Here is a 26,606-nt window from a genome sequence, read left to right as displayed (position 1 = left end):
ATCATCAGAACCTGCGAACATCAGGCTTCCTTAAATATAGCATACAAATATATCACACAACTATAACTAAATTTTCCACATCCACAAAGAAACTCAAGGGATCCAACTCATGAGGTCAAACTTAACATCATCATCATCTTAGTTTGCTATAGAAAATACTCAGGCAGGGCCGTGTGGTGGGGGGTGCGGGCCGTGCGCCCGCACAGGGCCCCCCACCACAAGGGGCCCATTTTTCGAATGGTTCAAGTTCCTGGGTTAGTTCAAAATAACGCTACTATAGTAAAACGCACATTTTCAACGGCAATGATGGTGTAGCTCAATGGACAAGTTAGTGACTTTTAACTCCTATGGTCATGGGTTCAAACCTAATAGCAAGCAGTTTTCTACTCTTCCTTTTTAAGGCCAACTCAAACTCTCCATACTTGCATGTCTTTCACACAAATATTTGTCTTCCAATCTTCTTTTTCTATTTTCTTTTCTCTCTCACTCTTTATACAATTTCCTTTTCTCATACGTCCCTCTCTTATAAATTTCTATCTATTCTCATTTCTCTCTTTCTCTCCCTCAAGTCTCTCTACACTATAATTTTGGATGGTGTAAGAAAGAAAAATCAGTGACCCTACTTTCGAATAATAGTCTGTACTAATAAGGGACAACTTTATTAGAAAAATGTTTGACCAATAGTATAAAGTTGTTATTCACGTTCACTTAGTTTAGATTCATCATTGTTTTAATACAATAATTTATAGGTAAACTATTTTAAATTTGTATTATCACTTTGCATGTCAATTCTATTTGCGTCACATCTATATAAAAGGTCCCGATTAAGTTTGGCACCGGGCCCCTAAATTGTCAGGCACGGCCCTGTACTCAGGTTGGATCCTTACAAGTCAACGAGTCGAGACTTCATGAATCGAAACAGTAGCAACAGAAGAAGATGAAGTACCAGAAGCTGCAGAAGAAGATGTGTCACCACGAACACGATTAGCTGCATCAATAAATGTAGGTCTAGTTGGTCTATACTCCATGGAGCTCTTGCTCAATAGAAGAACAACAGCTTCCGACATTGTGGGTCTACCTGCAACTGAGGATTGTGTACATGAAAGAGCAATCTCTAAAACTCTCTTTACTTCATCTACTTTGTACTCCTTTGGATCTAAGGTTTTGTCCACCAAATCCATCAATTTGCCCTCTTCATATAATCTCCATGACTGTTAATCCATCGTGACAAAATTTAAACTATCTTAAAAGATATCTAGTTATAGAATTGATAGATTTTTTTGGTGAAGATGATCTCTATATAAATGGAAAAAGAGAACTTATGAGACTAAAATAAAAAATTACCCATTCAAGAAGGTATTGAGTAACGGGTTCGAGCTTAATGTCGTTACTCTTTCGACCACTTATAATTTCAAGGACAACGACACCAAAACTATAGGTGTCTACTTTCTCAGATAACTGCCCATGAATTGCATATTCAGGTGCTGTATAACCCCTGATCAAATGTATACATATATATCAAGATTAGGATTATTCAATAAAACTTGGTTACTCGAAAATACAAGATACGATATATTGAAATGGTTTCCTTTTCTTTTACTTACAATGTGCCTGCAAATTTGGTACTCAGATGACTTTGATCCTCAGGAAGAAGCCTTGCTAAACCGAAATCAGAGATTTTGGCTTGAAAGTTATCGTCAAGCAATACGTTACTAGATTTTATATCACGATGTATAATACATACATGAAACTCCTGGTGTAGATATGAAAGTCCTCGAGCAATACCAACTATTATATCAAACCGTTGCCTCCAGTTTAGTGTACCTCGTTTATCACCTGTCAGTCGAGAAAATATAGAAACATCAATGTAGAGCCTAGAACAAAAAAAGTCTTAGAAACATAATTTCTGAGGTTTGGCAAATCAAGAAGGAAGACGACATCTATATCTATATATATAGTTATATACCATATAAGAATTGGTCGAGGCTTTTGTTTGCCATGTATTCATAAACCAATATTAGTTCTTGGCGTTTGTTACAACATCCAAGAAGGCGAACAAGGTTTCGGTGACGAACGTTGCTTATAAGCTTCACTTCACTCTCAAAATCCGTCTTTGCTCTGCTCGATTGTACAAATGTAAGTTTCTTAACTGCAACAATTTTCCCGTTCTTCAAAGTACCCTAAAACAAGAAATAAACAAAAGAAAAAAGATGGCTTAGAAAGTAAAGAGTCAATTCCCATTTCGACTAGATGATTATAATTTCGTAATGGATATGATATAAGTCATGTCAAATTCATACTAGTAAAAGAATGTACCTTGTATACATCCCCAAATCCTCCTTCTCCTAACTTATTCTCTTCACTAAAGTTTTTTGTTGCAGACTTAAGATCGTTGTAGTCGAAGTTCACTGGTCCTCTTAGCTCGGCTGCCCCTAAAATATCCCCTGTACCATGAAAAGTTTGTTGATTATTCTCAACTATTAAGATTGCCGGAAAAAATACCCGAGTTGTTAATTTGTTACCTCTTGGGGTCTTCTTAGACCTTTTTCTTAGTAGAAGCCATATGATGAAAATAACTAGAGCTAAAAATGCAACACCTCCAACGATTCCTCCGATGATTGCTTTCCTTTTGATTGAACCTCCTGGAGTAATTCCATAGTATATAAGTATTTGTGGTACTTATATACAATCTTGAACTAGCGATAAAAGACAATTGTCTAGCTAGGATGGATAGAACTAAAAATAATCTATATGCTAACCCGAACTAGCAATACATACATAAGGAGATGACCATGTAGCTCTAATACCATATTAAGAATGACTTAATCTAGAAACTCAAACTATCATGTAGTACCCTAAGATTCTGAGTCTAATAATAAGAAGCTATTTAACAACGAGAACAATGGTGGGTTACACCGTTTGTCTGCAAATCATAACTAACCGTTTTGATCATCGTTGAAGAATGGTGTTGTTGAATACCTTAGAAAACATCCAGCATCAACTGCTCTTCCATTAGTATTAGGAACACAACCTTGTATATTACTCTGGGCAACAGTCAAGCAATCTTTACACCCATTTTCACTCACTGAAACTGCACATTGTGCTACACCATATACAAAATTGTTGCTACCACTACCAATTTCTTTTCTTGTGACTGCATATTTCCCTTCTATTCTTGGTGTTGAAGTCAGAAGTTTTGATAGTATTTCATAAACTGCAGTATTGAAAATGGCCCCTTGAGTTGAAGATGAGTTTCCGCATATTCCGACGTTTCCAGGGAGAGTTGTCTGATTGAAGAAGCCTTTGCTTTCGTACCTTTTGAGATATGGAAAATCATACGGTAATTAGCATATATCTTAAGACGGTATATTCATCATAATTCATAGACATAAAACCAGTATTTCTCTATGGGACTTGTTAGTCTAACAATGTTCTCCCTTAAAATGTCTCAGAAAGGCCCGTAATTAATTTGTTTTCGGAAAAGATCACATCATCTGGAATTTGAATCAAACAAAATGAGAAAGAAAAAATGTCATGAGGATTACTTTTTTGTGGTGTTTCTATTGTTTGAATCACTCTAGTAACATCTATTTTTTCAAAATAACATTTGATCATTCTTTTCTTTTTTTATTAGTAGTGAAGAAGATGAAGTCATCTAGTCTACCATTATTAGTAAAAAGGTAAATGTTAAACAACCCATCAATCAATTCATCCCACTCTTTATAAATGAAGAGAGTTTGACTAAAATCTAGATTGTTATGTTGATAGGTCATTAAAAATGAACGGGAAGATCACTATTGAGATACTCAAAAGAGGGTACATAAAATGGGTTATAACGAGGGACAGATCCAGGATTTTCACTTAGGGGGTGCGGATTTATATGCCTATTTTTTTTTGCAAACAAAGTAATTAACAAAATACTTAATTATATTAATATGTCAACAATTACAAACGCATTAACCTCTACGAGAGTTCATGTTTTAAAATATTCTAATAATCGACTCATTATCAATTTTACTAAAAATTTCTTTTTCGATAAAGACTACTAAACTATTATTCAACTACGGATCACTGTCTTGTTCTTAAACGTATTTTAACTAGTTTCAAAAAAGCTCTTTCAATAGAGGTCGTTGCAGCTGGCAAAGTTAGTGCTAACGTGATAAGCATAATGTCAAGACTAATGAAATCTAACGGATAAAATTGAGCAAGACGCATCAACTTAATTTTGTCGAGACATGCCATACAACTGAGCAACTCGGTACTTTTGAAACAAGCATTTAGCAAGAGCTCCAATCCCATCTAAATTTGGCATTCTTTCTCGTACCGTAAATGTAATTATCAAGCTGAGAACTAAGTAGCATAGTATCAAGTCTAATGAAATCTGACGGATAAAATTGAGCAAGACGCATCAACTTAATTTTGTCGAAAAGGCAAATCCATGGACTCAAACAAGCCATACAACAGAGCAACTAGATACTCTTGAAACATTATAGCCACAAGTTTAGAACCACTAAGTCAAACTCTTCTTGTTATCATTTGTACACATGATTAGATATATAGTAAAATACAAAAATATCTATAGAGAAAAAAAAATGTAATTGCTTATGGAGGGATACGATCCCACGACCTCACACTCATAGCTAAAATCTATCCCACACCCTAACCACTACGCCAAGTCCTTCTTCATGCCTATATCATACATCATTAGATAAATATATATAGATTTCTATATACCTATATTAAAAAAAATATTTACAACTACTGTTATTATTTTTTGGAAAGATCCAGGGGTGCGGCCGCTCCCCCTCGCACCCCCATGGATCCGCCCCTGGTTACAACCATGAGGTCCATTACACAACCATCAAAAAGTGAAAGGCGAAAATAAACTGAAGTCGAATTGGAGGTTCATACAAGGATCTCTAGTACACTCCTTGTAATACGACAAAGGGCATTTCAATTTTCACAGTGTGAAAAGACCAAAATACCCATTGTTACCTAAGCAATATCCAAGTAAGCAATGGAGTGTACTAGGAGTGCGCGAGGAATGTCATTTAGTTGAATTAACAACTCTCATTTTCAACTCAATTCTTGCTCTGTGTGGCTAAAAGCACCCGCACAAACTATTATTAACACCCGACCAAAGCACAAAAGGAAGTTTTATAGGGCCCTCCCATTTTTGTTAGAAGGCCTCCCTATGAATTCATTGACTTGGTGAATAGTCACTGACCTTGTTTGGTTAAAGGGCCCCCCATGCAATGGTTTAAAAAAATCCACTTTTAAGGGTGTATATCACCCACATTGGCAATCTACACATCTCAACCCTAAATATCTCCAAACTCAAATCCCTAAACATTCCTCTTCTTCCTCTTTGGTGGTAACCAAACTTTTAACAAACTAAACCTAGGGTTTGAGGAAGATAAAAGAGGGAGAGAGAGATAACGAGAGAGAAAAAGAGAGAAACAGAGAACGAGAGAGAAGTTGAGAGAGAATGAGGGAGAGATGAAGATGAAAATGGCGTTAGTGATAGAGTTGAAAGATTTTATAGAGAGAGAAGATAAACTGATATGCAACATTTTATAGAGATGAAGATGAAAATGGCTTCGCTACTAGTGCTACTTACCCAATTTCCGGTGGGCTCAGACCGAATTGTGCAACATTTACAGCTCGAGACCACCGTATTTGTCACCAGTAGCTTTTTGGTTTAGTGCAACCAGAAAGCTCACTTGAGGGTTTTCATCCTCTCTTGATTTTCACCTGCTTCCAGACGAAATCCTTGTGTTACTAACTAGTAGATTCAAGTATTCAAACAATGTAGCTTTAAAAAATCGAAAAAAACTAAACCTCGGGTTATGAGGAAGAGGAAAGAGGAAGGGATGAAGATGGAAAGAGGAGAAACAAAGAGAGAGAAACCGAGAGAGAATGAGGGAGAGATGAAGATGAAAATGGCGGTAGTGATAGAGGTAATAGATGAAGAAGAAGAAGAAGATGAAACAAAAGTTATGAAGAAGATGAAAGAGGGGTGGGGCTTTTGATTGGTTAAAGGACTTTTTATTGGTTTTGATAATTTTGGCCTAACGACGTTAAGTTTACCGTTAGGTCAAACAAGAGAAGGGAGAGTGCCTTTTTCTGGAGGGGCCCTTCTAACCAAAATGGGTGATTTGGGGGGCGCTTTTAAAGGAGGGGCCCTTTTAACAAAAATGGGGACCCCTATAAAATCTCCCAAGCACAAATGGGGAGATATCCCATGTACAATCTGGGTGCCAATAGTACTTTGGGCGGGTGCTTTTATCCCCTCTAGCTACTCTCCGTGGACTTTCTCCCACTACAGTTAGGTTGTCTGCTTCTTTTGAAAAAATCTATTTTGATTTACTTTCAAATTATTTTTTTAAGAGTTCATACCATTTTCCTACAACAATAACACACTTTCTTTTTGTTGTTGAAAGAACAATAACACACTATTTTTCTGTTGAATGTACAAATAACACACTTGGTATAGTCAATTTGAAGTCTGCCTTTTCAACGAAAAAAAAACAAAAGTTCTGAAGTCTGCCTTGTCCTTAGAGCATATCCATTGCAACACTCAACTTAAAAAACTCAATTTGACACGTAAGATTATCTGAGTTTTTAACAAAAAACAATCTTCAATGCAACGCTTAATTAGAATCTCAATATCATGTGTCAAAATAAGAAACATGAGTAAATCTAAAATAAATGTTGAGGTTTTTCAAGTGTTGCATTGGATAAGTACATTGAATTGAGTATCTCAATGGTGCCACCTAGGAAATAGAAACTCAATTCATATTTGACCATTGGATTAATTGAGTTTTTGTTGAATGTTGCATTGGAGATGCTCTTAGGGGGACAACTCCAACCCTAAATTGGATACCACCTCCAAATCTAACTGCACTTGCCCACAACAATTGACTCTCGCCCTAATTAGGCCGCATTACATTACAATCTGAAATACTTTGCCCTCCTTATATTGAAGAAGTAAATGGCCTACAGAGTTAGGAGAGAGAACATATATTACTCTCTAAATCCTGCCTAACATACTTGACCAGAATTCAGTCAGAATATTTATCGGACATAAAGTCATTTTTCTTGTAAACTTCACATGATTAACAGACAAAAGTCGGAATCTCGTCGAATCTACAGTAAAAAGTGATAGATGGTCTAAATTTTCTTAATATTCCCTCCGTCCCATTTTATTTGGATGGTATTCTTTTATAGATGTCTTAAAATGTTTATTCATTTTCCTTTTATAAGATTCATTGAAATATTAACATAATGCCATTTTAAAAACTACTCTTTAGTTTTAATACCAATAAACAATTCTAATTGGTTACTCTATAAACTTTTACCAATAATATATTTAATGAAATATTTTAAATCAAATGGGAGTTGTTTAGGAAAGTGTCAACAATAAATAAAGTCTCTTTACTAAATTAAATTCCCCAAACTACAAATAATATTGGACTCCATTTGGATTTGATCTTTGCTCCCCAAACAATCATGTGGACAAAAGATTAAGGTGGGTGGGGGGATCACCAACTACCATCGTCGTCTTTTTTAAAAAAAAAAAAGAGAAACTACCGTCGTCATCATTCATGAAAAAAAAAAAAGAGAAACTACCGTCGTCATCATTCATGATGATGATAATAGAAAGTCAAGCTCCACTGAGATTGGTCCTTGTGGCGGCCCCCTAAAGGACCATTAACTACTCAGATTTGGCTTAGTTCCACTAAAAACACCAATAATTTACCGCTGGGTGGACCCGATTTCAGAAGAGCCCGACGGCTATTAATTCAGAGTCGTGATCAATCACTTTGATCAATCCTTTTTTCTGTCGTTTATATCTTATTAATATTCCCAGGATCAAGGTACAACCTTTCCTTGACTTAAAAATAAAAAATTTTGATAAATACAGTTACAGTTTATCTTACACCACAGGGCACACAAATTAGGAAAGGTGGCTTATAACAATAAGTCAATCAATTCCAGGGTTAATTCCATTGGGGCACCCCCTTATCTATCACAAATTCACTAAAATGGACCTACAAAGATAACCAGTTTCTAAAATGACTCTTTTTACATTTATATGTTAATCTTAATTGTTGTTTTTTTACCAGCACAACCTCTTTTCTTCTAATCGTGTGAGAAAGATTGATGGCGAGCTATCGCCTGCCAACATCCTCTTTTGGAAATTAAATATATATTTTATATTCTTATCTATCTTTACCTTCTACCACTAGGGATGGGAAACAGTCCGGAATCCGAGACCCGGTCCAATCTGCCCGAACCGTTAATACCCGAAAACCATATGGCATCGGAGCCGGACATACCCGGCCCGATGGTTCGGGCTATAGGGGGCGGGATTCGGACATGCCCTCATATCCGGCCCGATCCACTCGTCCGCCATAATCCTCTCGCTACCCGATGGATATAGAGAGCCTGATACCCGATCGAAGTGTTCTGCCCGACTACCTGCACAAAGATCCGCGTGTTTTCAGTTAGATCCAACGCCTGAGGTAGGGCGTCTCTTCAAAATAGACCTCAGCCGTTGGATCTAATTGAAACGCCCCTTTGGCCTTGGTCTCCTATAAAAGGTCTTCTAAAAAAGAAACCCTCACTTTATCCTAGTCACTTATCACCACCTCTCTCTCTCTCTCTCCGACTCTCTCTCACACACAAAACCTAAACAGCTACTCTCTCCGACTCTCTCTCTTTTTCTCTATTTCTCTAGTCTCTGTTGTCTGTCGGTGTCTCTCTCCCTTCTCATGTAATATCAATATGAAAGGCAGTAAGAGTCTACGACTAAGAAACCCTAAACACCATTCGAGATCAATAGTCGACTCTCTTGCCGAATCTTCGTAATGTTTCTCTGATCTACATATGAATTAGTAAAGCAAGATGATGTTTGGTATACGCGATGATCTATGGATCGCATGATGCGGTTAAACCTTTGAACATCATCTTAGACATTACTATCTACATTTTTTTATGCGGTTTTGTGATGATGTATTGTAACTTGAATAGTTTGATGTTTTTATTTTTTCTGGATGATGATGTTGCAACATAAAGAATAGTTTGATATTTTTTATTTCTGCTTATATAATCTTAAAAATAGATCTACTCAATCAGTCAGGATCATTTGGATCATTTAGATGCTATGAAAAATTAGTCGGATCATTTAAAAGCTAAGATGATGTAACATAATTTTTTTTTAAATCTTTTGGTAATCAGTTAGATGATGCTATGATGATCTTTTGATAGTCTAGGTTTTCATAAATTTGTAATTTAGAGTTTCATTTGGACCCTATGATAATTTAGGGTTTCATCAATAGTTGGTTAATTATTAATTTTTATTTTTCTTAAAATAAGATAACCCGCGCATGTCAGGCCCGTCACTGATGGATCCCGCTCGGGTAGGCGGGTTGGGACGGGCTACGTGCAGTGAATATGTGGAGTCTGTCTGGCCCGATCCACCCGACTACTAGTAGCGGGCTAGAGATTTTGGTGTTCGAACCGCCCTAGTCCGTCTCTATTTCGCCCGAGCCCGATCGAATCCCACCCCGATCCACCACAACCACTGACAAGAGCATTATTGTCGTTATTTCCTCTGTCTTTGTCTCTCCAATCTTGCATTTTTGCCATTCATTTCAATACAAATTCCAGCACATCCTCTTTCCTTTTAATCGTGTGAGAAAGGTTGTTGGTGAGCGTCGTCTGGCAACATTCTCTTTTGAAAGTTATCCATTACCTTCCACCATAGCCACTGACAAGAGCATTATTGTCATTATTTCCTCTGTCTTTGTCTCTCCACTATATTCTTTATCTCATTCTGTTTTTTCGGCGAAAGTCCCCCTTTGTTGGAAAATGAATCCTCCCAACTCTCAATTCTGTTTAAGATCGGTGAAGACTCCGACAAAAAAGAAATTCCAGTGCCGAAAAAGAAAAAAATGTGGTGGTGATCGGATAATGATTGTAGTGGTAGCAAACCAAAGAAGGGAAGAACAGAAGAATAGGTTGTTGATGGGCGACCGGTGCCAACGACCCTCTTCCAACGAAGATGAAAAGGATACGAAAATGAAAGAGGGACCTCCATGGCTATGTCGAGACTATCAACCACTTGAACAATCAAGTGTAGACAAAAAAGAAAAACTTTTGAAAGAGGGCGAAAAGGGAAAAACAAAGATAAGTATTAACAGTAATTGTTTGACGAAAAATTTGAAAAGGAGCCCATATTAGAAGGCGGTCACCTTTAGGAGGCTACTTTGGTGAATCATCTTTTGGGCTAAAAAAATAAAATTAATCCAAAGTAGAAATCAATCCAGGTCATTGCAGTTGTTGTTTGGTTTTCTGCCGACAAATCTCAACTAAAGAAAGAGACAGAGCATGGTAAAATTTTCTTATTAAAGGAACGATGAAAGAACCCAAAAGAAAAACTTTTTTTTTGAATGGTCAGCGTGCCTCGAAACCTTGACAAAGAAATAGAAGTTATTAAAGTTAACTAGCGGAAAAGTATAAAAGAAAGAAAGGACATTTTAAAAACTAATCATCTAGGAGGGGCTATTATTGTGAATTGTCATCTTTAGAGCCCAAAATGTGCTTTCACGGTGTTTACCATTTTATACCTATTAGAACATAAGGTGAATTTTGTATTTATATTATTTTACATATGATATAAACTTATAACTATTATACGACATAGTGTCTTCGGTTGTCTGAATGATCCACAATAGATTTTAAACTTACAAAATTTAATTTACTAGATTAAGTCAATTCGAGAGGTTTCCCGGTTTGGGTTGAAATGACTATATGACCGACGAACCCGTTTTCAAGCTGTAGATAAAATATTTGAAACGGAAAAGGTTAAATGACTTGAGAGTTGCAACTAAGAACGGTGATGTGACTGGCTCCAATTGGTCAACCATGGGAAGGGAGAAATGATCTGACTAATTGGAGTCGACTACAAAGTTGTTTGTTTTTTTTTTAGATCTGAAATTTGAAATGGGTTCAAATTCAGTTTTCTAATGTTTGATTTCGAATTTAAGAAAATCTAAAATTTTGGATGAACTGGACCAAAGTCTGAATTGGTTGAAAAAGAGCCCACATATTCCAGACTTCAAAACAAGTCTAAAATAGTGATTTAATTTCTGAAATATATCAAATGATGTTTCTGCCTCTATATTTTAGAAAAAATTGTCTCAACCCACCAAAGCCATCACCGGAACACCAACACCACCACAGAGCACACCACCACCACCACCACAGAGCACATCATCCCCACGAACCAGAAATTTCACAAACAAGACCATCATCGCACACTACGACAACCGCCACCACAGCGAAAACCACCATCTTCGAACGAGATCTATGAACCCCCGCGCCGAATTTGGTGAGGGTTTAAAGTTACCAATATGTTACAGAGAGAGAGAGAGAGGAGGGACTGAGAGATATGGAATCTAACTTCGTTGGTCTTCAAGCGAGAGAGGGACTGAGAGAAGGACGAAACCCTGTTTGGTACTTGTTTTCTCTACTGAACTATGGGCACTAGGGTTTGTGATCTTTATATTTCTTTAACAAATCCAATGAGGGTTTCGTCCTTCTCTCAGTCCCTCTCTCGCTTGAAGACCAACGAAGTAAAGTCCAGAAGAATTTTTCTCTTCTTCATCGTATCAGTTTTGTAGTTCAGTAGAGAAAACAAGTCCCCAACAGGTTGCAAAATACAGGATCTGAAACTCGACTATCCAAAGACTGACATGAAAGTCCAGAAGAATTTTTCTCTTCTTCATCTTATCATTTTTGTAGTTGTCCTCTCTTCGTTTTTCGTTAGGAGAAAGAGGGACTCCGGAGAGAGAGAGAGAGAGAGAGAGAGAGAGAGAGAGAGAGAGAGAGAAGGACTCTGAGAAAGAGAGTGGGGGAGAGAGAGAGAGTGATAGACAAAGATAGAGAGGGAGACATTGAACCCCATCGGACATTAGTCTGTCGAATCTTCTGTTAACGAGAGGGAGATAGTGAGAGAGACGGTAAAAAGATGGAGAAAGAGAGGAAAGAGTTTGGTCATGTTTGGCGCTCGGGAATGAAATGTCATTGTTGGGAATCACATTCCCCACAACGCGATTCATGTGTATCATATTATTTAGTTTGATATTTGGTTTGACCAGGAATGAGAATTCGATTCTTGATAGATTCCTAACTTGGTGTTCGGTACGTACAGGAATATGATTGTAAATTTTGTAAAAATCATGTTATATCATATTACTTAAACTAAATTTATTATACGTCATCTTTGTTATGTATTTTAATCAGTATTATCTATTCAAATTTGTTTTAATATTCATGGGATCATTTTAAACGTTATGAAATCGATTGGAATGACAAAAGAACAAGATATAAGGAAAAAAAATCTAGAGAGAATAATGTTTGACCGGGAGATTCTATGGTGGTGGCTAAAACCCTAGGTCTTTAGTTTTTTTTAGTTGTGGTATCATGCGAAGGAGGGTTTTAATACTAGTCATTCTAATACTTTATTGAGGATAATTTTGTCCATGAATATTAAACAAATAATTCCCATGAATGGGAATCACAAACCCACACCCTCCCTAGGTTTGTTATTTTCCATTTAGGGAGAATCATATTCCTCTGGGAATAGGATTCTCTCTACATTATCACGGGCGAAACAATAAACAAAGTTGTGATTCCTGGGAATCACATTCCAATCTCACGTGATTAATCCCGCGCACTAAACAATAAACGGGATTGTGATTCTCGGGAATCACATTTCCATTCCACGCGCCAAACATGGCCTTAATTTTTCTTTTCTTTTTTTATGTTAGACAGGGGTGTATGAGAAATTAAGGTGTAGATTTTGTTTGTCAAAGACACGTAATAAGGGTCAATTCAGATTCAGTTAATTCAGATTCAACTAATTCATTTCAGTTAATTCAGATTCAACCAATTCCGATTCAGGCATAAAAAAGGGTTATTTCCCAAATATCCCCCAATTTTGTGACTAACTTCCTGCCTAACCCCATACTTTATCAAAATACCCAGATGACCTCCTTTTTCAGTTACCGTTATACTCCGTTAACTAGTCATCACCGCTCTATCCTCCATCCCATCACCTCTCTTTCCTCCATCTCATCAACTCTCTCCGCCACTTCACCTTCTCGCCACCTCATCGTCTTCACTAGCGAAAGTCGTCGGCCAATTTTCTGGTTGGCGACCTTCAAACATAAAAAAAAAAATCCTCTCTCATCTCTCTTAAAAAAAAGAAATTTTTTTTAAACTTTCCTCTCTCTCTCTCTAGATCTGCGAACAGACCTTTGAAGGTGTGTTCGTAGACCTAGATCCGGTTCACCAGATCTAGAGAGAGGAGAGTTTTAAATTTTTTTAAAGAGGGGAGAAGAAAAAATATATTGTTTTATGTTTGAAGGTCGCCGACCAGATAATTGGTCGGCCAACAACCTTCGTTGGTGAAGACGATGAGGTGGCAGAGAAAGGTGATGATATGAAGGAGAGGGAAATGATGACTGGTTAACGGAATTATAACAGTAACTCAAAAAGGGGGTCATCTGGGTAGTTTTAATAAAGTAGGGGGCTAGGCAGGAAGCTGGTCACAAAGTTGAAGGCTATTTGAGAAATAACCCAAAAAAAGATAAATGATATATGATGTGTTCTGACACGTGTTGTTGGGTACCCACGTCTGCATTGGGTAGGGTTAAAGTTGGGCGTTTTTGGTTCGGTCCTTCATTATACCCTAACTTGCACTTAAGTCCCCAATCATTTTTTATCTAGACCGTTGAAATGTATCAACCGTACACATAAGAAAAACTGAATTTATTTCCCATTTTGTAAGGAACGACTGAACCTCTCTTTCTCTCTCTAGAAAAAAAAATTGTTCACCTTGTTCTTGGGTCTGTTCATAAATCTTTAAATCTCAAATCAATTGCATCATCAAGAGAATCAGAAGAATAAGATGGTCGAGAATGATTCATTCATCACAGTTCTGAGTTTCTTCAAATGTTTGATATCTTTAGACATGATGATATCTTCTGTTAGTTTCTGTGATGAAGTTACTTATGATCAATCTATTATTCAAAAATGGCCTGATGGTGGTTATAATACTTTTTCTGTTTTCCAGCAACCATGCAAGTTTGACAGATTAAAAAAGTTTAGATTTTGATCTAAAACTCAAAGTTTTAGGGTAAACCGTTAGGATTTTGGATATGATTTTACCAGATTTCTTTGGAAAAGAACAATTCATGTTATCATTACTATTCTTTACCTTAAGAAGCAGCCATCATAGATAACACGAGCACCGTTAGAAGTAGAACAATTTCTAATTTGAGAAACAGCAGCCGAGAAACAAGAAAGACAATCTTCAACTGATAGATATTCTCTACACTGTGCCATAGCATATACAGGATCCGATGTTACGGTACTCTGAGCCGTTGCAAATCTATATATATTACTTGAATTACTCAATTCTGACCTTAGATCTGAAAAAGTTGTATTGAGATTTGTGTAGAATATTGATTGTTGTGTTGCTTTACGTGGACTACAACCATTATCTAACTGATTTATTTGGGGATCAGCAGCTGCTAAAATCACCATCAAATTCAGTGAAGTAAATATTGACAAGAACAAGCAGAAGAAGATGGAACTCATAACTGGAAGAGGCTGAAAATGGTTAGTGTTTGATTTTTAAGGAGAGAAAGTAGACAGAGTGAGAGAAGGGAAAAATAATTTGGGGAGGTTGGACTATGAATTTATAGATGGGATAATAGTGGGAAAGAATGCATGAAAAGCCCATAATGTGGACATAAATAAGAAAAAATAAACACTCAAAAAATTAATGTAAAAAAATATATTTTTTAATATTTTTAAACTGTCGACAACATATATAATTATGTCGTTAACAAGAAAGTCTTATTGTCCAGCACCCTTTCGTGTTGTGGTAGGACTTCTCTCTTAGGCCCATGAGGTCTTGGATCGAGTCTTGCTGAGAGCAGTTTATCACCAAGATTTATCCCCGGTAGATGTTGTCGGGCTTTAGGTTCTTAGTAGTCGGGGTTTAGGTTCTTTGTTGTCGGGTTTTAGGTCTCTTTAATTATTGGTTTGACTAAGGCGGTTATTGTGTTTATCACATCTTAATGATGTACCAATGCCTTGTAAAGACTAACGTAGATCGTAGTCGGTTTCTCAAAAGAAAAAACAAGACAGTCTTATTTGTCTCATAATACCTTTTTTACCCTTGTATCTTGACAACATATATAAATTTGTTGTTATAAACTGTTGACCACAAATACAATTGCGTTGTTACAAATTGTTGACAACATGTGTAATAATGTCCCGAATTGTTATAAAATGTTGTTGCCCTGACTTGTTATAAAATGTTGACAACATATATAATTATGTTGTTACAACATATATATTGCATTAGCCAAAATATTATTCCTTCGTCAAACGAGTTGGTCGATTACAAAGGATAATATGCATAACATTCTAATTTTGCAAAAGACAAATTGAAAAATGAATTAGTATAAAAGTTTTGTCGGAAGCAAAACAATAAATTCGGAAACCATTTCTTTCTTCACAAAGAAATCGAAAAATACTTTAGCCAAAATGTTAGTGTCGGTCTGTGTTTGCCAATGCAAAAGACAAAATACAAATTTGCAAATCAATTTTTGAGCGAAAACAAATTTGTTCAAAAATTTACAAAATTGTTGAGAGCAAACTAGGATTTGTTCAGACATTTTTAAAAATATTCTTCACCTTAATTTCGGGGTAAAGTTCTACAAAATAGATTTTTTTTTCGAATATTCAAATAGGGTGTGTTTTCCTGTTATCCTTCAAATTTTAGATTTTTATATTATCTTCCCTAATCATGGAGAAGACGAGAAGAAACAAAGACTTCGACATTTCAACAAGAAAAAGAAAGACATTGATTAATGAATAGACATATATAAGGTCATGGGAAACAGAACCAACCGGGTTATCCAGATAAACTTTGGACAGTACAACATAGACTACATTATACAATGATAAATGGAATTTGAACAATCATATATAATACATGTTTTGGGATCTATTCAATTTATTTTTATATCAATCTCTTTCACAATAGTTATTGTTTTGATGGGAATGAATTAATTGTAGAAAGTGTCACATTTTATTGGGAGATAGTTCTAATATTAACTCATCAAGTTGACATAATCAATATAACCAAGAAGATAACATGAAGTCCTAAACAATATTCATTGGCTTAGAATGGTATTATTAGTGGAAGATAACAACATCTCAACATCTCAGGAAATTTCAACAAAGTTTGAAATGGAAAAGATGGCCGACCACATAAATTGTGTAAAATTTGGCGATTGCTAAGGAGAGCTGGAAATTGTTGTTGAGGAGCTATTATGGTAGGGAAACTACAAAGATTAGTAAGGGGGGGATAAAGTTTTGGATTATTATTTTAAAGACTTTCTATGTTACAGATTTGTAAAACTCAAAATTTAAAGGACTCAAGTATAATATTGTCAAATAGCTCAAAAATAACAAAAAAGAAAAAAAATGTTTTCTTTCTCTTTCACTCGTTCTCTCTTCTGAATCTGACTCTCCCAATCTCCCTCCTGCTTCTCCTCTTGCAATCTCTTTCCTTCATCAACTACAAATTTCCGGCGACTTCTACCAATGTATTTTCTCTAATGAATAAGACATCAACCAAAATTTTGTGAATTTTTGTTCCCCTTCTTATAGGGTTTTACTGAGTTTTATAAATAAAGAAACTATTTTACTTTTTTTTCTCTAACCGAAAGATCTGCTTCTTTTTGGCCAAATTTTTAAAGTTGAGGGAAGAAAGAGAAATAAATTTTAATCGACAATATTTGTCTTGAAAATTGCATACATCTTGAGATAAATATTCATCTATAATACCACTGTTTGATTCAGTTGGTGGTTGTTGGTTCAACTGAAAATATCTTCTTGCTCCATTGAAGAAGTAGCATCATAAACATCTTGAGACATAAGAAAAAGTAAGTATCAAGTAAAAAAAGAAAGTGAGAACTAATAAACTAGTTGTTTATTGGTAGCGATTGTTGTGTAACTTGATTGTGGAGAAGAAAATAGAGGTATTGTTGTTGAAATAGTTAGGATTTAAGAAAGGATAAGAAAGAAAAGAAAAATTACTGTTAAATTGTGTAATTATTTTTTTTCTGATCCCTCTATATTTCATTATTTAATTTTAAATCCAGAAAAATAGTTCCTCATAAAAAATTGGTATGGGGAGTTGTAGTACAAAAAATTGATTTTGTACTACAGCTCCCCAACAACAATTTCCAGTTCCCCTTACCAATCACCTAAAATTTCACGTTAGAAAAGTAATTTTAGTAAGAGATATCACTTACGTTCTGTTGTCGAGCATTAGATCATTAGACCGTATTTATAAAAATATATATAACTCGTCTAAATTGATATTGTTTTCACTTCGTATGAAAACATTTAAGTAGCTATTTTCTAAACAACGTTGTACTACTCATGTCTGGAACAATGTAATATACTACATAGAGTTGGTGTCATGGGGTGGCTAGTTACCCGTTCTTCTCAATTCGTGTACAAACTTGCTACAATTTTAAGTATACCTCATATCTACATGCAAGAATATAACGAGAGGCATGGGACAACGGCTGCCACAGTGCGACGATACCGAACTCCCTTCAAATAACAAGAACTAATCGGAGAACCGAAGGGCCCTCAAGTATAAATGTTTACTGTCCAAGAGAAAATCGAATAGGGGTTTCCAAGTAAGAGGCTCTCGTCTCATTTTCAGAGCTTAAATTTTTTGGAGCTTCTCCATTCTAAGATAGGCTCCCAAATGAGGGACTCTCCACCCAAATTTAATTTATTTTGTATGTGTGTGATGTGCTTGTATGGAATTTCAATTTCTCGATATGTTGATTGTGGACAAGAACTCTGGTAGAATTCAGAAGTTGAAGATGCCCTGAAAGATTTAGGTCCAGCAAACAGATTCTAGGTATAAAATTATTCGAGATAGATAGAAGAAGTTGTTTCACTTATCTCAACAGAAGTACATTGAGAAAATACTTCAAAAGTTTCACATGAACAAATCTAAAACTGTGAGCATGCCTATTGTTAGACACTTTAAATTGAGTAGTCATTTACTCAAAAAAAAAAAATAGTCCGAGTACAGAGAAGGAAGATATGGAAATAATTTCATATGCTTCTGCAATTGGTAGTTTGATGTATGCCATGGTGTGTACCAGAGCATGGTACAGTGAGTCGGTTTCTTTCTAATCTGGGATAGGAACATTGGAATGCAGTGAAGTGGATTTTGAGATATCTTTGAGGGACTTCTGATTTGAAGCTTACCTTTTGAGTTGGTCAGTCATTACCAGTTAGTTATACTGACGCTGGTATGGTTGGAGATATTGATTCAAGGAAGTCCACTTCGGTTCACTTGGTAACGTTTGCTGGGGAAGTTGTAGTATGACAGTCAAAGTTACAAAAGTGCATTGCACTTTCAACTGCTGAAGTTGAGTTCATAGTCGCAACTGAAGCTTGTAAGGAGTTGTTGTGGATGAAGAATTATCTTGAGAAAATCAGATTGAAGCAAGATAATTATGTATTGCTTTGTGACAGTCAAACAACAATACATCTCGGTAAGAATTCGACGTTTCATTCACGTTCGAAGCACATCGTAGGTATCATTGGATACGTGATGTGGTTGCTTCCAAGGAAGTAGAGCTAGTTAAAGTTGATACAAATGATAACGAAGATGATATGATTACGAAAGTTCTCCCGGAGGGAAGCTAGAGGTCTGCCGAGGGATAGCATGGTTGGTGTTCTCCCACCTAGTCGGAAGGAGAGTTTGTTGGGTTCTCCTCCTAGTGGGAAACCTTGTTGGGATTGGTTTGGTAAATCAAATTCGGACCAAGTTGGTTTTCTATGGGTTGGTGGAATTAGGGTTAAGGAGGGATTTATAAATACTATTGTTAATCTTATTTAGGGCAAAACCAACGTGGGGCTCGGGCTCCCAATTTTGGGAGCCCCTGAATTTTGGGAATCCCGAGGCTTTTCTCAATTCTAATGTCGGGCTCCCAAATCAAAATAATGTACGTGAGCGAAGTACGTGTGCGAAATTTTGATTTTAAGATTTCGACTATGAATTAAAATGTGATATTATTCGAGAGAGATAATTTCAAAAAGATAAACACAATAAAAAAATTAAAAAAAGATTAAAAATAATAAAAAAATTAAAAAATCAATTTAAAAAAAAGTTAAAAATAAATAATTAAAGTGGGGTGGGGACTGGGGCTCCCAGCCCCACTGGGAGCCCAGCCCCCAGGCTCCCGGGTTGGAAAGGTGCGGCTAGGGCTCCCAAATTTGAATTGGGAGGCCAGCCCCACCCACGTCGGTTATGCTCTTAGAAAGAGAGAACACAATAAGAAACACATAAGAGAAGAGATGAAAGAGAAAGAGGTCTGTCGAGACTCGAGAGGAGGTTTGCAACAGGGGCTAAGTATTTTCAACACGTATAGATTTCGGTATCGGAAAATCCAACGGTGAGATCTTCTCCGATTGAGCTTAAATTTTGTTAGAGGTTTTCCTTACTTTTTTATCTAGTGATTGGACGACGAGATTGACGTTTGGTGGCCGGAATCCTAGTGAATTTAGAGTCATTTTGGGCTGCATATTTCTGGGTTGTTTTACTCTTTCTTGTCAGGTTTTTTCGTGTTTGAGATTGACTCTTTTGGAGTTCGAGTCTCGAATTTTATTCTATTGAACAAGGAGGACGTAGTTTGTAACTCAATTTCTTATTATAGTGGTTTTGGAGTGGACTACTTGTCCCGTGGTTTTTTACTTCTCATATTGAGGAGGTTTTCTAAGTTAACAATCGGTGTCTTATTTACTTTCAATTTTTCGTTTATTGCTACCACTATTCTACATATTTTTTCTTATAACTGACACAAGTAAGGGGAAACTTCTCTTCCGTGCTGACGCACCCATTTTTGACAACATGTTTAGTGGTAGGACACCAACCTTGTATCAAGGAGGTTACAGGTTCGATCCAATGTTTAGCCCCTTAGGTTGGTCTTTATGGACATGTGTGTGACATTTAGGACTCAAATCCGGTAGTTATACAGACTTATTCTATTCATTAATTTTGATATATCTTTGTATTATCTCTCTATGATGTATTAATGTCTTGTAATGATGACTCTTTTAGTCTATTTGCGAAAAAAAACAAAACATTTAAACTAGTTCAAAAATTTCTACTCATTTTGCGTTTTGGTGTAAATATAAAAAATTAATTTATTGAATAATTGAAGGTTTTCGCTGATGTCAAAAAATGACTATTTTTGTTTTTAGTCAGGAAATGAGACCTTAATGTTGGACCGTCTGTTTGGTTGAATAGTAATCAGCCTTTAGCTCCCGCTACTTGGGAGAAAAACGTGCAAAGAGTTAAGAAATCTCTCTAATGCTCAAGACAGTCAGATTGCCTTTTGCAGTTAAAATATGAGTATTGATTGATCTTTGGGGAACGTATTGAACTTACCTTGGTGAAAGTGATGTGATGCCCTTTTGTAGGCTGCTTTGGACCAACTGTGATAGAAAGTATAGACGAGACAATTTTGATCCAGTGTTCGGGATTAAGACTACTCTTTGGTAGTTAAGAGATTTAAGGTTTCCTTTTGAGTTTATCTTTTTTCTTGGATATTTAGAAGTTCCTATGTTCAAGGATACTTCGTAGATATCCTGCCGAGTTGGTAAATCTTCTATGAGATGTTTCCTCCTTTGAAACTTTTGAATCCCAAGTTAGTTAAACACTTAGGATTGTTGCCGGTTGAGGTCTTTAGAAAGACTCGGGATTAAGTCGGTAAGCGCGTGATGCGCTTCTGCCTTCCCATGTTCAGGGTGTAAGACATCGATCTTGCTTACACGGACCTCATATTCTTCTTGAAAATCCCAAGACAGACCTGATTGTGTTTTAGACGGAACATGGTTGTAGCTCTTTAGAGGATCTTGCCGACCTCCTGATTCTAGACTTAGGTGATAGAGTTCTTCGGACCCAGCTGTCATGTCTCCGTAGGACGGGTTGATCCGTTGAACTTCTGATCTTTTCTTAAGTTATTGACGTCAGTCGACGATTGACCATTTTTGTATTATCACATTTCCATTTTCATTTTGCATTTAAGTTTATAAAGATTTACTACAATGAATAATTCATAACAATAATAATAACTTCTACTTCCTAGTCAAGAAACTAATGCCGAGTGACCTAATTAATTGCTTTTCTACATGAGGCATGACACATGACGCATGAGGCATGACGCCATAGGATAATGGGAGATGCTAGAGAGCCCAAATTTTTTGGGCATTTTAGTGCCCAGCTGATGTAGAATCACTAAAAAACAAGGTTTTTTCAAAGTTTGACTACGGTGGGGACCGCTTTTATTTCTAAATGAGGAAATATGTCACCCTCTAAGTACCAATTTCTAAGTCACTCTATCATTTCCCTAGGATAATTAACGCATTTGTGACCTCAAACCGAATACATTTGAGGTAATATATCTTGATTTCCTTTAATCTTTTGTTGTTCTTTTTTTTTTTGACGAAAGAGTATTATATTCATGGTTTGTGGCGGCTTCCGTACAAAAGCAACATTGCTAATAAAATTCACTTTCCAGTCCATTTTGTGAACTTGACTTTAATGCCACTTGGGGTTGTATATATATATATATATATATATATATATATATATATATATATATAAATTCACTTTCTAGTCCATTTTGTGAACTTGACTTTAATGACACTTGGGGTTGTATATATATATATATATATATATATATATATATATAACTATCATGCAAATACCCTAATGGCCCCCAACTGTGTGACCAGCTTCCCGCCTGGCCCTATACTTTACGAGAAATACCCATATGATCCCCTTCCGTTATAACACCGTTACTCTCTCTCCTTCATCTCTTTTTCTCTCTGTCATGTCACGCCACATCATCTGTTACGCCACCTCATCACCTTCTCCGGCAGAGGTCACCGGCCGGAAATTTGGCCGGCCGGCGACCTTCAAACTAAATTTTTTTCTCTCTTCTTCCTCTCTCTCTCTCCTATTTTCTCTCTCTTCTTCTTCTTCCTCCTCTCTCTCTCATCTTCTTCATATCTCTCTCTCTTCCCCTTTCTTCTCACTCTCTCTCTCTAAAATGGTCAGCGAAGGGGGGAACCCTTCGCCGACCATCGGTCTGGGAAAAACCCAGACCTTCGAAGGTCTGGGATAACCAGACCTCGTCGGTCTGGTTTCCTAGACCGACGGCCGGCCATTTTAGAGAGAGAGAGAGAGAGAGAGAGTGAGAAGAAAGGGAAAGAGAGAGAGAGAGGAAGAAGATGAGAGAGAGAGGAAGAAGAAGAAGAGAGAGAAAATAGGAGAGAGAAAACAGGAGAGAGAGAGAGAGGAATAAGAAGAAGAAGAGAAAAAAAAAATTTAGTTTGAAGGTCGTCGGCCGGAAATTTGGCCGGCCGGCGACTTCTGCCGGAGAAGGTGATGAGGTGGCGTAACAGATGATGTGGCGTGACATGGCAGAGAGAGAAAAAGAGATGAAGGAGAGAGAGTAACGGTGTTATAACGGAAGGGAGCCATATGGGTATTTCTCGTAAAGTAGGGGGCCAGGCGGGAAGCTGGTCACAAAGTTGGGGGCCATTAGGGAAATAACCCTTGAAATAATTCGTTTATGTGTATAGTTAGGAAACCATCCTGAAAAATAGTGCTTCAACAAAAAAAAAAAAAAAAAAAAAAAAAAAAAAAAAATCCTGAAAAATAGTGTAATATTTGATCAGAGAAAGATATAAATTGGAAGAAATGATTAAGTTAGTTTGTCCATAAAATTATAAGAGGTGAAAATCTAGTGAAGGCTATAAAAAGGCTATTTCCTAGAGAATATGTAAGAAAGTATAGATAGTATCATCTCAATGGTAGATTTGCAAACGTATCACGGCTATACTCGAAAATAATACCAAGGAAAATAATTTGGTGTGGATTCTACAACACAGAAGTAAGCTTATTTAAGAGGATATATGACATTAGAGATGGATCGAGATGAGGAGATCCAACGATCAAGTTGAATTCAAGATTTTGGATTATATAAAAGATATAAAAAATATGAGACGGATGGAGAAGAAGAGATCCAACGATCAAGACGATTCAAGATATATGAAGATCCTGAGATACTTAGTTTCATGTATTTAGGATATCCTGTAACTATCTTTAGATAAAAATTATAGGGTTATTTCCTAATGGCCCCCTACTTTATAACCAGCATCCCGCGTAGCCTCATACTTCATTAAAAATACCTAGATGACTCATTTTTTCCGTTACCATTGCATGTTCGTTAAATTCTTTTTTCTCCCTCCCAAAACTACCCTTTCGCTTGTCATTTCTCTCTCCTCCATCTCATCACCTCTCCCTGCCACGTCGTTCTTCTCGTCACCTCATCATCTTTTTAGATTAGGTTGCCAGCTGACCAAAATTTTCGGTGACTTTCATACTTAAATTTTTTTTCCTTCTTTTTTCTCTCATCTCTCTCACTAGGGTTTGTGGACAAAGAAAGATTCTCAAGAAACTCATTAGGGTTAGGTGAAGGAGATGTCCTTCGACCAAGGATGCAATGCGAGCAATTTGTCGGATAAGACAAGTGATGAGAAGATCATCAAGTCCGAATGATTTAGGGATCGTAATGTTTAGCTAGAAACCAACAACGATCGTTGAATCGCGATAGCGATTCGCGACTAACTTCGTCTGGATCCTACAACGGGTCACACAAAGAGTGTCAACTTGATCGTACAATATGGCTAAAGGGATGGGACATATATACATGGATAGTATCCATAGAGATATGTCCAAAGGCCTAAAAGAAGTTTAGGCAAAGGTAGTACGAAAGGCCCGAAAGAAGGGAATTTGGGTCGGGACGCCAAAAAAGTAATTTGGGCTCAAGAGAGTGGCCGACCACATGATATGGGGTCCCCATAAGGGGCCAACCAGATCAGGTCAAGGAACCCTAAAGGGGACGGCCACAATAGAGGGAAAAAAGAAAATTAGAAACTAGTTTCTAATTTTCACTATTTCCTTAATCTTATTCAAAAGGGTCTTTTAGGAATCTAATTAGGGTTAGACTCTAACTTAGAACTTTATATAAACCCTCTTTGGGACTTGAATAAGGTGTGAAATTTCTCATAAAACTTTCTTACTCTACTACATCAAGTAAAGAAGAGAAAAAGCTAATTCCCATAACTATTTATCTAGTCAAAGAAGGAGGAGTTTTCATCTAACCACCATTGTTATTCTAGCTAATAAACAAGGTGGGAGATCAAGGTGATTGCTCGGTGTCCCACGTAGAGGAGCTATAATTGAAGCTCTTGATCTTCTCAATAGCGATTGGAAAGGTTCGAGGGAAAACTAGCGATAAAGGTATTTGTGCAATAGTTTTACTTAGTTCATCATTATTGCTTATGCATGAGATTCTGGGAATACTAGTGTTTGATATTAGATGTCAAGTTATCCGCATACAACACTAGTAGAAGAGGTCATAACCCAAAATTAGGTTGGCAGAAGAGCTTGGTCTGAGATTTATGGAGCATTTTTCTATAGGCATCCGATGCCTATCTTCTCGACACTTTTAAAGGATGATACTTCTTTTGTTGTTCGACAATCTATTGTTAGTGGCACAAACTTGTTTTGTAGCGTGTTGGAAGAGATGGCACTCCACGAGTTCTCTCTTATTGTCTTGGTACTTTCTATTTTTTTAGTGGGGAGAAACTAAGAAACTCTAAATCCTAATTTCTCTATAAATAGGAGAGGGTCTAAAAATTCAATTATCGAGTTATGTCTGATCAATGTAATCGATCAAACACACGAGTTGTGGTGATTATTAATGAAACTGTTATTTTTCCGCGGATGTAGGTCGTGATTATCCGACCGAACCACGTTATATTATCGTGTTATTATTTCAATATTTTTTGGATCTTCCAATATCTTGAACACATCTTGATCGTCGTATCTTCCAATATCTTGGACCGTCTTCTATCTCAATATAACTAAAAAGAAAAAAGGTGATAGTGATATACTGCTAGTACCTCTGATGCCGAATTGAGACGTATTTTTGCTTGATATAACTGTCGCCAATTCATTTAAAAAGATTCGAGCTTTCTGTTGGCAAATATTGGGTGAGGGTAAATGCATAGTCACATCACTCTTGATCTTCCTTCCTTTTCTTCTCTCAACTTCTATATTGGTTCCCACATGTAGGTGTAGGGGCGGATCCAAGGGTGCTACCCCTCCCCTTGCTCCGCCCATTCTTCTTTAATATGAGTAAAAAAGACATTATCTATACATATTTACGTATGTGGACTATTTGGCATTAACAGATCGGTAGCTCAGCATTGTTGGTTTAGTTTAGCCATGAGACTTCCGCCGTTCAAACCCCCCTCAATTGCATGGTGGTTGTTGATTTCATATCAAGTTGGTTTAGTTTTAATCTATGGTCAACTCTAAAATTTTGGCTCCGCCTTGATTTGATATTGTAAGAAATAGAAAAATTGAATTGATTTCCTACCTATTACATAAGTTCTTTATAAAGAGTTACATAAGAGAGAAGTTTTATCAATTGGACAATGTGGTACTATGTATTCTAACACTCATATATTCTAACATTCCCCCTCAAACTAATGACTTTTACTAGTGAAAAATTCATGAGTTTGCTAAACAAATTGTAGATGTGGGACTTGTTTTGATCATAAAGGCATCATTGTGAGGTTGCTAAGTTATTGATTTTGTTGTTGTCGATTTTGTTGATTTTGTTGTTATAGTTATTGTTGTTGTTGTTGTTATTGTTGTTATTGTTGTTATTGTTGTTGTTGTTGTTGATTTTGTTGATTTTGTTGATATTGTTATTGTTGTTGTTGTTGTCGATTTTGTTGTTGTTGTTGATTTTGTTGTTTTTTTCTCCATTGGAAGTCCATTTGAAGAAAAGTTGCCTCCATTGCCAGGTTTTGTTGGCTCTATTGCCAGGTTGGCCCCATTGCCAGGTATTGTTGACTCCATTGCCAGGTTGGCCCCATTGCCAGGTATGTTCTCTATTTAAAGAGAATTGTGTTCTCTATTTAAAGAGAAGTTAGACAACTATAACCTGTTGTCCGGGTGGGCAGGATCTGCTCCCTTGATGTTTTTCATAGCCCTCACACATGATTATTACTCCATCATCAATGTTATAGAATGCAAACCCTTGATCTTGTGATTTTATACTTTTTGAAACACTAGCAATCACCATTCTTGAGCTTTCCCACTTCAACTTTTCTTTATAATCTTCTCTTATCTCCTCTTCATTTGAACTTATGCAAACTAAGGAACAAGTGAGAGTTCTCAACTAAGAAGTATGAGCAAATCAACTAAGAAAATTAAATCTTTTGCCATAAATGAACCGACAAACATGTTTTCAAAACATCAAAAGAAAACTATCTTTGAGAATAAGCAAGATTTCTTTGATGCATTCTATCAAACACTTAATGTGCATCAT

At 36.5% G+C, this 26,606-nt stretch overlaps 1 protein-coding gene across 1 annotated transcript; it reads right to left on the bottom strand.

Moving 5' to 3' along the window:
* Window positions 1–816: 816 nt before the first annotated feature.
* On the bottom strand, window positions 817–14,726 carry LOC147563984 (cold-responsive protein kinase 1-like). The gene is made up of 8 exons (XM_086642491.1): window positions 14,291–14,726; window positions 2,942–3,315; window positions 2,523–2,642; window positions 2,317–2,444; window positions 1,967–2,180; window positions 1,605–1,836; window positions 1,345–1,495; window positions 817–1,211 (listed from the first exon to the last, which is right to left on the bottom strand). Exons 1-8 carry the CDS (start codon window positions 14,671–14,673, stop codon window positions 891–893), a joined length of 1,923 nt encoding a protein of 640 aa, XP_086498617.1. The 5' UTR covers window positions 14,674–14,726; the 3' UTR covers window positions 817–890.
* Between the last annotated feature and the right edge of the window lie 11,880 nt (window positions 14,727–26,606).

This window comes from Eschscholzia californica, unplaced genomic scaffold (genome assembly GCF_041429995.1).
Source record: "Eschscholzia californica isolate CP2 unplaced genomic scaffold, dmEscCali1.0.p SCAF_1, whole genome shotgun sequence".
Taxonomy (NCBI): domain Eukaryota; kingdom Viridiplantae; phylum Streptophyta; class Magnoliopsida; order Ranunculales; family Papaveraceae; genus Eschscholzia; species Eschscholzia californica.
Note: the sequence above shows the minus strand (reverse complement) of the source record. Positions and strands in the feature narration are given on the sequence as shown.